This window comes from Drosophila navojoa, chromosome 3, assembly GCF_054131105.1.
Source record: "Drosophila navojoa isolate 15081-1374.11 chromosome 3, UAZ_NAV_1.0, whole genome shotgun sequence".
Lineage (NCBI taxonomy): Eukaryota > Metazoa > Arthropoda > Insecta > Diptera > Drosophilidae > Drosophila > Drosophila navojoa.
Genome location: NC_142891.1, coordinates 1,738,788 through 1,752,588, shown reverse-complemented (window position 1 = coordinate 1,752,588; position 13,801 = coordinate 1,738,788). Strand labels below are relative to the sequence as shown.

Genomic DNA, 13,801 nt, shown 5'->3' with positions numbered 1-13,801 from the left:
TAAACTTTTGACATTTCTTATGACTTTAAAAATTTAGCAATGTTCAATTTTTAAAAAGCATTTCGCCATTTGGTATTTCTATTGGGTTCATCGTTCAGAATGGCGGAAACCCTTGAAATGTGCTCAAACAAAACTGAAAACTGAAAACTGAAAACGGAAAACTGAAAACCTTCAAAATTTGTCGCTTTCAATGCTTTGGCTTTGGCCATTTGGGAATGAGAATTCGATTGTTGTTTAATGATCATTATTGAGGAGTCGCTGCTGCAGAGGACGCCACAGTTGCTAAAAGTAAAAGTTCAATTTGCAGCTTGTTGCAAGTTGCGAGTTGCAAGTTGCCAAAGCGACGACGTTGCGGTGGCCGCCAGCCAAAAAGTAGTCATAATATATATCACATATATATGTATATATAGATACCTATAGAAATCGAGACAGAACTTTTGCCTTACCTGAACTAATTCATTTCATATTTCTGCAACAGAAAAGTTTTTGTAGCAACAGCCAAAAAAAAAACGATGGAAAAGTAGAAAATCAACCCAAACAATGCGGCTGATTGAAAACTTTTTTAATTGATTTTTGCAAAAGTTCTCTCCCTTACTCACCCTCTCTCTCTGTCTCTCTCTCTCTCTCTCTCTCTCTCTTGCAGTCGTGCCCTCCAAATCAAAGTCAGCCCAATCTTTTAGAGCCAGCTCCAATGGGCAATGCACATGGCCAGAATCGCACAGCAGGCAGCGGCAGCTCGCCGCAGGCAACGGGCAGCTTGCTGCGGCTGGCGGCGGGCGGACGCCACGGACCCGGCTGCATGCCACCTCTGGCGGCGCTGGAGGACAGACGCAACAGCAGCCATCAGCAGGCGCGAGTTTTTAGCCGTTTTGTCAAGCAGAAACGGGATGTATTCCTGCAGGCCACTCCGCCGGTGTCGCCCGCATCGCTGCCCGCCACACCGCTAACGGAGTGGACTCCGCCGGATGTGGGCCACGGACAATTGAATGCCAGTGCCGAACAAATGGATTTTCGTAAGTCAATTTCAAAGTTCACCAACAATATTTGCTCAGTTCAGTTTTTTCTGTTTTTGTTTTTGCTTTTGATGGTTATTACTCGACTCCTTCTGCTTCTTCTTCTCCTGCTCCTCTTCTTCTTCTTTTTTGACGTCGATGTCGAAATTCAGTTTGTCCGCAAATTTTATTTCAATTTTTGCTTCACTTTTGGAGTTCCTATTTCAATTGCCAATCCAGGAAAATCATGGCTGTTGTTATACCCGCACCTAAGGCCGACTAGCGTATAACAGTTTGTCTTTAAGCTATGCTACAGTATAACATAATCGGTTATACAAACTGATCTTGTCATTGTCATTGTCATTGTCATTGTCATTGTCATTGTCATTGTCATTGTCATTGTCATTGTCATTGTCATTGTCATTGTCATTGTCATTGTCATTGTCATTGTCATTGTCATTGTCATTGTCATTGTCATTGTCATTGTCATTGTCATTGTCATTGTCATTGTCATTGTCATTGTCATTGTCATTGTCATTGTCATTGTCATTGTCATTGTCAATTTCAGAACTCCAGGTATATCATAGTCAATCTATCTCATCTATTTTAAGCTATTTAGTTCAATATACCAAATACATCATTTTTTTGCATTGTGTTTTCTTTTCAACTTTTTTCGTCTTCTGTTTTATCACACAGTTCGCTTGGAAGCCTGTAGCTCATACTAAATCTGAGCACTTTTCTGTAACTCGTTCAATATCTCTCTCTTTCTCTCTCTCTCTTTCTCTTTCTCCGTTCCACACACTAGCTGCATCACTTTCACGTTCTCTGCCTGTCGACTTATTGCAATTTAAGCGTAGTTTAAATAAGAATTTTCGTGCAAGTTTTTTCGAAAATAGAAAAAGAAAAACGAACCAAAAACAAGGCCCAAAACTTTTCATTGAAGTTTTATGAAATTTTGTGCACCCTTCTCGTTGTTTTTTCCTTGTTTTCTTCATAGCAGATATATCCCGCTCTCTACACCCTGAATATCCCGCCAGCTGGCAATCCGCTTTTGTTGTTTCGCCAGCTCTCTTGACTGTTAGAAATTTCTCAGAGGTTTACTTTTCCGCTGGCGTTGTTTGTTTCTGCCATGGCTTACAGTACTTGAATACACACACACGCTCTGCCTCGCTCCTGAGTAACTTTTCGAGCTCCCCACAGCCTGTTGGCACTCGTAACTTATTGGCATTTTGGCTGGCACAAATAATATCTTCACTTGCTTCTGTTCTCCCGGCAGCCAAAGTGAAATCAAAAATTTATAGATTTTAGTTATTCATGTGAAATCTTTAAGAGAAGCTGACTTTAAAAAAACACACACGCACACACACACACACACATGTATACCACATATATATGAGAGTAAGTGCAAAATATATGAGCATGACTTTTGACTCTGCACTACAAAGCGGGCCACGTTCCCAATCATAACTCACACACATGGCACTCGCTCTCCCTCACTCTCCTTCTCCCTCTCTCTCGCTGTCTCTCTCACACAGTCAGTGCAGCGACCCACTTCAAAAAGTCGACTCTGTCTATTAAGAAGAAGCGGAACAAAAAATAAAAATAAAAACTCGCTGACTTCAAAAAGGAGTCGCAGAAGAAGCTGCAAACTGTTCTAAAGCCTCGCATCCTTCGACGAGTCACAAACAAATTGAAATATAAGCGAAACGCATTGAGCTGTTGTCCTTATCGAGTCGAAGCTCGAATGCCCTTAATGGGTGTAGGTTCCATTGTATTACATGAATCTTTAGCGACTTATAAAATTACCAATAAAAAGCCATTGAAACTTTCTTTAGTTCTAGGCTTGATTTACAAAATATTTGAGATCAGTCATATATATTTATTTCTTGATTTAAGACATTTAAAAAAAAAATATTAAGGTATTTTCAAAACTTATTTTTGTATGAAAGAAAGAAAGAAAAAATCGTTAAATCGATTAAATTTGCCAAGAAATTATTGCTTATAATATTATTAGGTTTTTAGTAAAAAAAAAAAACAACAAAAAATATATTTTTAACAATCCCAAGTTAAAAATCTCAAACTAAAGTATTCCAAAATATTTTTAAAAATTGTTCACTGAAATTGTTTTTAAAATATATTTAGGAATTTTTTATTATTTGAGAATTTTTTTGATTTTCTTGAGATTTAAAAAATAAATAAAATTTGCCAATATTCAACAAATCTGCTCAATATGTAAATCTGAAGACATACTCGTTTTTTCCACTTCAAGAATTGCCTATCCCTTCCTATATTCCCTCTCACTTCTTATATTCCGTATAGAAGGCATCTGCTTTAATTTCTTCTTTCCATCTAATCAATGTAATCAAAGCACACAGAGGAGGTTGCTCTTCGTCATCAAAAGAAAATCATTGGGAAAATGTCTTCCCAAGTCCCGCCTTGCCAGCGACTGCAATGTCACAAAACACTTGTCGTAGTCACTCAAGCTCACATTATAGGGTATGGAAATTGACGCCCAAAGCGCTCGTCGAGCATTCTGTGGCGCCTCTTTTGGCTGTTTACAAAGAGACGCGTTTTCAGCTGGAGAGAAAGGCTGCCAGATCGCGGGAATTTCGAAAGGCCACGGGTCGAGTGGGGGGAATGGGGGTGGGATGGTTGGGGGCTCTATATCAAAAAGCAATTGAAAAGGCGGCTGCATGGCTGCCATTGCAGCGACTCCAAAGTCCAAAATCAAATCAACGAAAAATTCTAAACGTGCCAAGGCGCGATTCAATGAGAGAGTGAGAGAGAGGGAGTGAGAGGGAGTGAGTGAGGGTAGACAGTGAACGGCTATCAAAAATTCTCTTTATAGCGTGAGATAGTTGAGCTGTCACGCCCACGCAGACAGAGCAGCGCCTGCCGCCCTCCGCTTCGCATTCATTTCACATACACACAACAAAAATTTGCTTCGTTTTGCTGCTGCTGCTGCTTCTTCTTCTTCTTCGTCTCTGTTTTTTCGGGAGCCTCTTTCAATGCATAAATTCATAATTCATATGGGGCCCCAAGCGAAACTCGGCAGAGCAAGCCTCCATTTGCAAAAATATATAAAAAGCAGCTAAAGGAGAGAAAGGGAGAGGGATAGTAGGGTCAAGGGAAGGAGAGAGAGGGGCATGTGGGGGAGTCGAAATGCGTTCAGTTCGCTGTGGCTGTTTTCGGCGCCAACTGCAACTAAAACAACAACAACAACTGGCGACGTGCTCAATTAAGAGCCTATACACACACACACACACACACAGACACCCACACACACATTATGTTGTGTATAAAAAAACAAGTTGGGCCTGGCACGTGGCGGGCCGCTAATATTTATGGCAATTAGTTTTAATAGTTTTCCTTGTAAACTTCTAACACTCCACGCTCTATCCCTCTCTCTCTCTCTCTCTCTGTCTCACTCTGCCAGCTCGTTGCGGAGTTTTAACAACGGTTTAATGTTGTTAACAATAATTGTTTGTGTGTGTGTGTGTATGTGTGTTATGGAATTTAATTTCAGACAACAATTTCGCTAGGGTTTTCCTCCTACGGAAACTTTCTGGGCGCCATTTTGATAGAAATTTGCGAAAGTTATTTTTGGCATATGAATAATTTGCAAAGATGTTGATTGTAAAGATGATAATAATGATGAGCATAATGAAAATGGGCACGATGATGATAGAGATGATGATATATGTATATATATGAGGATATATATAGATATATTTATATATAAATATATATCTTACCAGATTCATATATTTCACACGAATAATGACAATGACAATGATAATGATCATGCTCATGCTCATGATTACAATAATTCCAGTGCTCATTCACCATATCCAATGTACTAGAACGTGATCAAATTCTCATTTGACCATTTTGCTTTTCAGAAGGCAATCAAAAGTTCTACAATTTCTTCAGCCCCCTAAAACTAGGCAATTACCAAACAAAATTTCCCAATGTAAATTCGCATCAGATGTCCAAAAGTATGCAACGCAGATCAGTTTAGCATATGAATATATTAAAGTAACTAGATTAACATTGAGGAATTAAAGAAATCACATTGCCATCTATCCGTTAGACTTAAACTAAAGTTCTTCATTCACTCAAACGAACCAGTTCACAATACAAACTCGACTGCAATGAAAGCTCAGTCCCCTCTCACGGCCTCTCCTTCTCCAATTCGATATACAATGCAATACAACTAGAGCGCTTCCTGCTTATTTAAATTATTACAGATTATAACACTTAGCACAACTCTCATTGGTTCATAAATATTTTTATTCTTGCATTGATTCCAGTTGCTTTTGTCTGCTTTCGAAGCCCTTTGTTCATTTCGTGCACCGTTTAAATTACAGCTTTAAGCCGCCAACAACAAGCACCCGAAATCGCTCTCACGCTAGCGCGCTCACCCGCTCGTTCGGTCTCACTCGCTCACGCTTTACACGCTCTCACGCGTCAGCTCAGCTTCGACTTCCAGGCTTCGCTCACATGTGCTGGCCCCTAGAAACCAGTTGCTCTTGTTGTTGTTAGTAACGCTTTGCACTTGCTGCCGCGCAGATCGTTCGAGTCGAAGTCGCCGTCGCCGTTGCCGTTGCCGCCGTTGCATTCGCCGTCGCCGCGGCTAATTGGAAAAATGTGTGTATGAAAAGTGAAAAGTTGTGTTAGAATCGACGCGTATAGTGTTTTATTTTGCAATAACAAACGAAAATTGATACCCGAACGCGAAAGGGCGAAGGCCGCAAAGCGAGAAGAAGAGTGAGTGATAAATGAGACAGTTTACGGTTTACCGTTGTTGCGTTTTTATGTCTTTGTTTTGCTTAACAAATCAAACAACAAATTGTTGCAACAACAACAGCAACAATAAAAAAAACACAAATGAAATGAAATGAAAGAAAAGTGACGCCGTCTTTTGGCATTCCCGTGGCCATTCCCGAAACCTCCCTCCGTCTGCTCAGCCATAACCAAAAACCAGTTTTCGAGCTGTGCCCCTCGCTTTTGTTTTGTTTTTGTTTGCTTTACTTTTTACTTTTCCCTTTTTTTTTGGATTTTCTTTCTGCTCATTTGTCATTATGTTTAACCTTTCGCTTTTGAGTTCATTTTCCATATGGATTTTCATAAATCTTTTTGCGTTATGGTTTACAGTTTACGTTTTGTTTGGCCTATTCCAATGAGAGCACGCACTCGCCGCGCTCTCAATCGCAACCGCTCTCTCAGTCTCTCTCGTGCCGCCTTCCAGTGGCGCCTTGTTTCAATTTACTTTTATTTATTTTTGTTATATTTTACACATGTCGCGGTTTTCTCAATGAGCCGCAAGCCATAAATCAACGGCACTTTTTTCTATATACATACATATACATGACTTTCTTTGCTATTTCAATTGAAATATTATTGAGCACTTAGCTCATCTATATCTCTATCTCTCTCTCTGTTTCTTTTGCTTCTTCTTCTTGTTCTTCTGTGCTGCCAGATGACGTCGTCAGCCTGGACTACAACAGCGACTCCACTGAGTTTCACAACTGCAGCAGCGACGATTGCTGCTATGCATCGACCAACACATTGACGCAGCCAGCAGATCAGTCAGCGTCACAGTCACAGTCAGCTGCGCAGCAGCAGCAACGGCAGCGTCTGCACTCCCTCTCCATGACTTCTTCTACATCTGCTTCTACTTCTTCATCTTCCAGCAATGATTCTGATTCGCTCTTTGGTAACTAAGCACAAATGAGTCTTAATTCTTATTTGACTTGCGCATGCCTGCTATGAGAGTCAGTCTTATTAGAATCGGGGTGATGTGATCAACAGTTACTAATAAGACTTTTAATTGGATTGTTTTTAGTTCTACAAATTCTGATTCTAATTGAGCTTAAATTGTTTTATAGTAATTGATCATACATGTATGTATATCTAATGATTCCTAGTCGTATTCGTTATTCTAAAAGTATTCTTATAATCAGTTCTTATAAGACACTCGACAATATAGCATTTGCTCAACCTCTGCGGATATTCTAATTGGATAGTGTACAAATTTTATATGAAATCCAATTGGAAGTGGCTTAAATTGTATTCTCTTCATATTTGAGCCAAATTTAATTGTATCTCTCATTACAAATTCATATACATATGTATATATTACTAACTGATTCGATATCCCCAATTTAGATCTCAACAATAAGGAGTTAATAGAGCTGAAGCGTCGCTGTCGTGCTGATAAGATCGCCGGCTTGAGCTTGAGTCGCATCACATACCTGAGCATCGCCCATGAATCGGAGCCAGATCCGGAGCAGGCGCTGGAAGCGGAGCTGTTGCATACGGATCTGTTGATTACGCCGGAGAGTTCGCCGGATGAGCGAATGGCACTGCAGCTGGGCAAGAAGCTCGCCCAGGTGCTGGGCAGCGGCTCGGTCACGCCTACGCCCACGCCCCCCGGCTCGCTAACGGAATCCAATATGATGCCAGTGGGCGTGGCAGCCACGCCCCGTGTCGATTCGCCCTTGGGCAATGGGGGCGAGCTGTTCAACATATCCAAGGCCAAGAAAGTGGAGCTGCAGAATCTGTCGTCACGTTTCACAGCCGCCGTCAGTCCAGCCTCGACGCCCACAAATCTAACAGATGCGGGCGTGGCAGCGACAGGTGAGTTCCCCCCTTTTGACCTTCGCGCATTTATTTGCCCATTTCACATTCCGCGCCGAGAGCTGGCAGCATTTAAAGTCACGTGAGGGTCGCCTCATCTCCGGTTGCCCCCATTACAAACGCATTAGCCGGAGTGGGCACAAGGGAGGGCGGTGGGATGGGGTGCGTGCCTGATACCAAAACATGTGCCTTTTGGCGATATGCGGGATTTATTCAAATTCCCACTTGGCCACCCGCTCGCAAATCAAACGACGAAGCGCGCGGCATAAAACACGAATCTTCCTGTTTGCTCTCTTCATCTGGTTGTTGTTGTTGTTACTGTTGTTGTTGGGGAGCACTTGAAGCGCCATGTGTATGCTCAAGTGTGTGGCCCTTGTGTCCGAAAATAACAACGAAGTGGCGAAAAAATTGAAAATGAAAATGAGAATAACTAAAAGCCTTGTCCCTTTCGATACACTGGCAAATGAGGAAAAAATGCGAGCATATTGGCTTTTAGAATTTGATATTGGGCAACACCAAAAAAAAAAAAAAAATGGTAAAAAAATAAAATTAAAATTATTATTTATGCACAACTGTGCACCCAGCGGCATTTGAACCGCGGACCTCGCGCATGCCGTGCTGCGTGCTTCTCAGAGCGCCATCGGGTCAGAAGGCGCCGTTGACTTTTACTTTCAAATAAGTGGCACCGTCAATAAATAAATGATAATCAAATTTATATTCACAACAGGATTCGAACCAGGGGGCCTCATGCCCGGCAGGCAAAAGCCAGCACAAGCTAATTTAGCTTTCACATACAAATAACAAATTACATCGTCAATAAACTAGCGTTAACTAATTATATATGTTCGACTCAAAGAGGGCACGCACTTATTTGTCAATCTAGGCCACTCTCTGAAAGCTACGCGCTCTTCAATTAAAAAATAATAGCTCAATTAATAGGCAATCATTTGAGTTTGTAGCAGGATTCGAGCCCTGAACCTCTTGCACACGGCCGGGCAGAGTACTGACTTTCAGCTGAGCTAAATATAGATATCGTTTGCAAATAGCTAATGACTGACTTTGTAATTAAATAATTACGTACATATATAAAATATAATGAAGGCAAATTTAAATTATTTTATTATTTAAGCTAGTAAGCGTTAATAAAATAAAAATAAAATCAAAAATTGAAAACAAAATTGTAATTTGCTTTATATTAAATTTATTTTTATTTTATTGCCATAATTTGACTTAAATTCTTCCATTTCCTCTTTTATACCCATTTTACCCCAACAGAGCATTGCTCAGTCGTTCTCACTCCAAGTTTTTCACATATTTTTCCGCCTATTTTCCCTTGGTCTGGCGCTCGACGCCAATTCCATTGGCAAACATTGGTAAAGCATCTGCGCGGAGTGCTTGCCAAACTTTAAAGTTTGAGAAGCAGCAGCTCAAAGCCCAAAGGTTGGCCCGAAATATAATTGAAATTTTCGTCTAGGGCAAAGTTTATGCAGAAGTAAGGAAATAGATCGAATACACAAATAGATAGGAAAGGTACAGATATTTTAATATAAATTTAAAGTGGCAAGGGTCAAGCAGAGGTAAAAAAAAAATACCTTTTTATTTTAGTATGTAAATAGAAAGCAAAAAAATTTGCAAATTTAATATAAATGAATAGAGAAAATATGGCAAAAGAAATAAAAATAAATTTATTTATATTTCATTTCATACTTTTTAATGAGCATTAAATATATTCCATTTATATCTTCTTTTGATTATGTTATTTGTCCTTTTTCCTTTCTTTCGCAATTTACAATCTTTATTGAATTTTATTTCATTTTCATTGATTTTAATTATAATTTCTAATTGACAATACGTGCTTAAGATCTTAGAGAAACTCTACGAACTCCCCTAGATCCTCCCATTCTATAAGTGCGCCTCCTTAAAAATAAAGTCAACCCATTTTTACTCTCCCGGCTATTTGAATAAAAATTTGTTTCAAGTTTTTTAATTAACTCGTGTCGCTTTGTCCCCTTTTTTTGTACTTTTCGGCCTGCTCTAGAAAAGCCTATTGTTCTTGTCCTTATTTTATAACTGATGCGATCTGTGAGGCGCATAAAAATACGCGCTTAAAGGAAATATAAATATATAAAGTTAAAATTGAAACGAAAAAAATGGGAAAAAGATATGATGAAATCTGTATGCTCTAGGTTTAGATACAGATAGTAAAGTATATATATATATATAGTGTAAGTAGTTGATGTGGAATATAGGTTTATTATACTTATTCGATTAAATCAAATGAAAATAGAGCAGATCACAATTGAAAGACTTAGTGATATCATTCGAACTAAAACAGAAACTTTTCATATAACTAGATATTTTAATGTGTTACTCATTTAATAAAAATAGATCTGTTAGTCATCTAATGTAGAATGACGATTATTTTAAAGATCTTGAAAAATTCTGTGTCATTCGTTGTAATGATCTTAAGTTATAGTAGACCCATGCTGATTAATTCGAGATTAATTCAAGCAAGACACTCATTCTAAGACGATTTTTACTCTCCATAGTCCGTACCTTATAAAACCATTGTATTCATCTTCCAATCTTTCAATGAAACTCTTATTATTTAAGATTTTTTGATTGATTCATAGTTGGTCTTAAAAACAGAACTGTTTTCAATATTTTCTCAAGGCCAATATACCCTACATTTCTGCTTGCTCCGACTTCAGTGCATAATAATTCTATAAATAATATACATGTATATTATATTATATTATATTATATTATATTAGTTCCTTCTGTTTCATTCTCCACATCAAAATCCCGTTAGTCTCTGCAGAGAAGGGTATTCGAAAGTAATTATTGGCACATTTATGCAAAGGCTCGCGCTCGTGCTGTGCTCGCACATGATATTTTAAATACATTTAAATATATATGTATATACAGTCATATACATATATATATATATATGTAATTGCCAGCTATATTTATATATAAAATCCCCAGCATACCCTTAAGTTTTAACTCCAAACCTCCAACTCTCACCGTGCCACGCCCCCTTTTCGGCATCTAATGCCCGTCTAATTGCGCCCGTCCGTCGCTTGGCTAACAAACAGAGCCCAAGCAAAACAAGTAAAAATTGTGGAAGTCGCGTTCGACTGACTGCACGATGCCCGCTCGATGAAAACCTAAAATATACCATATCTGAAATCATGTAGATATTATTGGATTTACACTTATATAGAACAGATCCTAAAAGTTTACGTTTGAGTGACTGCACAATAAGTTTATGTGAAATCTGAGTAAATCGAAATATTATTGGATTTCCATTGAGATCCCAGCTTTAAGTAATTCCCCACTCTATTCCAAGTCTTACTCCGATCAGACACGCTTTCACTTGAGTATATCTGCCATTCTGCCACTCTTTATCTGTATTGCCTAGAGTACACAACTAATATACCCTCTTCATCCTGTGAACGGCCATCAGAGCGAGATGGAAGATGGCGCTGAGTGAAGGGCGCAGGGCGTGGCTGGGTATATTGTGACCCAGCACGCCAAAAACATTTGTAAAAAACTTAAAAATTGCAAACACGTCTTCATTGTTTACAAAATGTCGGCCGGAAACAGGGAAAACTGGGGAAACACGGCAAACGGGGAAAATGGGCGCCCATTTTCGATTCCCCATTGTTGCGAGAGCAGCAAAAAAACAGAAAGAGAGCAAAATAAAGTTTAAATTTTAATTAAATCATGTTGTACGAAATGATGCACGTGGGAGCAATGGCCACCCGTTGGGGCTGGGGGCGTGTCAGCCACTTGGGCTTACAGTCAATGATGATGGCCGCGATAAGCGCTCCACTGGGTGTACTCCGAGCCTTAGCCACTGCCACGACTAACACTCATCGAGGACTTCCACTGAGCTCCTCTTGGACAGAACAAGAGATTTAATAACGCAACTCCTGCTGTATATATAAATATAAATATAATAAAAATTCGATGCTGTGCCGCCAAAATTATATAATTTGCTCACGATTTGCTCGTAAAGCGATTACCGAAGATATTTTTATATGCATTTTAGGCGCTGCTCTTAATGGAGCCTACTGAACATTAACTGGGGAGCTTTTCAATATTTGCACTTGAGCAAAATAGGAAAAGTGAATGAAAAGCTGAACTTTTCTTAATGAACATTCTATTGTATTGTAATCAGGGGAATCAAATGAGGAGTTACACTAGAATACAGCATTGAAATGAAACACTGAAATGGATAACAGAAAGAAAACACTGAGAAGGAAACACTAAAGTTGAGCACTGGAATGAAACACTAAGTGCAACATAGTGATGAAACAATAATGGCGAAACAATAATAATAAAATAGATCATGGAACTTAAACTCTAAAAGTAATACACTGGAATGAAACACTGTAGTAAAACACTGAAATGAAACATAGATAACCAATATGGAACATTGAAGTCAAACACTGATAGTGATACACTGAAGTGAAACAGTGAAATGAAATGTTTCACAGTGAAACATGAACTGAAACAGTGAAATGAAACACTGAAGTCTTGCAGGGAACCCAACCGTCGAGTGTATTATTCAGTGGCTGAATGAAATCTGCATTATTGTTAGCTCTACTTCTTTCTTTGCTGACTATTTTGATTGATAAATCACTTATAGATAGCTTTTCCCCAGCTTTGCGCCTTTTCTGCCGCTAATGCGGCCTGGTGCTCACCTTCTTCAGTTCAGTTCGTTTCATTTGATTTTCATTTCCATTCCGTTTCGTTTCGTTTCAGCTGCAGCGACTCCGACTCCGACACCAGCTCCAACTCCAACTCCAACCTCGACCCCGACCCCGACTCCGACTTCGATTTCGGTTTCGACAGCGACCACTCCGCTGGAAACGCAGTCAACTGTTATAATTTCGTTTAAATCATCTCAGACACCTGCCTCAGCTCAACGCTCAGCCTCGCCCACTGAGAGCAGCGCTGCTGGGGAGGCGCTGCTGCAGGGGGACGAGGCTAGGCAGTTGGATGCTGATGCGGCCTCGCTGGTGCCGCCTCCGCCTGGCTATGGCACGCCCACCAATCCGCTGCTCTCGAGCAATGTGCTCAAGAAGGTGGCCAGCTTCTCGGTCGAGAGATCGACGTCGACGAGCAGTGGCTGCAATAGCAGCAGCGCGCCTAGCGTTCAGTCGCCAGCGTTAGCGATGGCAGCGCCATCTGGCGACGAGAGGGAGACAACACTGACAGCAGCGCAGCTGGAGCAGAGCCTTGCTGCCGGCGCAGGGTCGCGGCGCGGTTCGTCTTTTGTGCCGGAAAAGTTAAGCTTCGCTGCATATGAAAAGTTCGAAGGTAAGTCTAGCAAAATAAACATTTGCCTACTCCACTCCCACTCCCCGCACCCCTCTCTGCACAACTCAAGCGCAGCCCAGGCTGTATGTATATAAATTTTGATGATTTTTGTGCGCTTTGCTGTTTGGCTTTTACGTTGAGCTTGGCAAATTTTTGCGCTACGTTTGATTGCGTTTCGTTGTTTGCCCAAAGTTAACAATTAGTTGCCCTCTCACTCCCACTCCCACTCCCACTCCCACGCGCACTCGTACTCATACTTCCTCTCGCTCTCCCCCTCTCTCACTCGCACGCACTTCTACTCTGCAATCCCTTGAGAAAACAGAAATCAGTTAACCAATCAGAAGACAATGCGCCACTCGAGTGAATCATTAGTTGAGTTATTGTAACAAACGGTAAAAATAACAAACCATTACTGGCGCCATCTATGGGCGAACGTTGCTGCGAATTATGTTTATATGCTTTCAATTTAACTTTCAAGTGCTCTTTAAATGCCACTTAAAGGATAATTTTGTAAATTATTCGCAATTCGTGTAATTCAGATTCTTTCAGAGTTTTAATGTGTTGTAATTGCGCTGAATTGTTAAGCATTTGCTTGAAAAACTGTATGTTTGCGCATTATACCCACTTATCTGAAGAGATTATTAGTTGATATTTGTTAAATGGTGCAAAATAATTGCAAAATATTCTCGTAAATATTGTTATTGATATTTAAAAAAATCATAAAAAGTTATTTACCAACATCCTTCGAGCCGGATTTGAACCAGCGACCTATGGATTTCTACACTTTGCATGTCTCTCTACAGTCCACCGCTCTACCAACTGAGCTATCGAAGGTG

At 40.1% G+C, this 13,801-nt stretch overlaps 2 protein-coding genes and 1 non-coding gene across 8 annotated transcripts in view; 1 reads left to right on the top strand and 2 right to left on the bottom strand.

Moving 5' to 3' along the window:
* LOC108649906 (uncharacterized) overlaps positions 1-13,801 on the bottom strand; it is a 69,053-nt gene that overhangs the window by 28,851 nt on the left and 26,401 nt on the right. The window lies entirely within an intron of this gene.
* capu (formin protein cappuccino) overlaps positions 1-13,801 on the top strand; it is a 44,476-nt gene that overhangs the window by 15,364 nt on the left and 15,311 nt on the right. For 2 of the 5 annotated variants that reach the window (XM_089258572.1, XM_089258574.1), the window contains exons 2-5: positions 644-1,013; positions 6,475-6,711; positions 7,164-7,634; positions 12,408-12,965. In XM_089258572.1, coding sequence (XP_089114698.1) covers positions 644-1,013; positions 6,475-6,711; positions 7,164-7,634; positions 12,408-12,965 — 1,636 coding nt within the window. Of the gene's footprint in view, positions 1-643; positions 1,014-5,528; positions 5,763-6,474; positions 6,712-7,163; positions 7,635-12,407; positions 12,966-13,801 lie in introns of those variants that run through there. The other 3 variants (XM_089258576.1, XM_089258575.1, XM_089258573.1) reach the window with 3 other exon arrangements.
* Positions 13,706-13,799, bottom strand: TRNAY-GUA (transfer RNA tyrosine (anticodon GUA)). Its single transcript has 2 exons — positions 13,763-13,799; positions 13,706-13,741 (listed from the first exon to the last, which is right to left on the bottom strand). It is a non-coding gene; the product is annotated as a tRNA-Tyr (tRNA).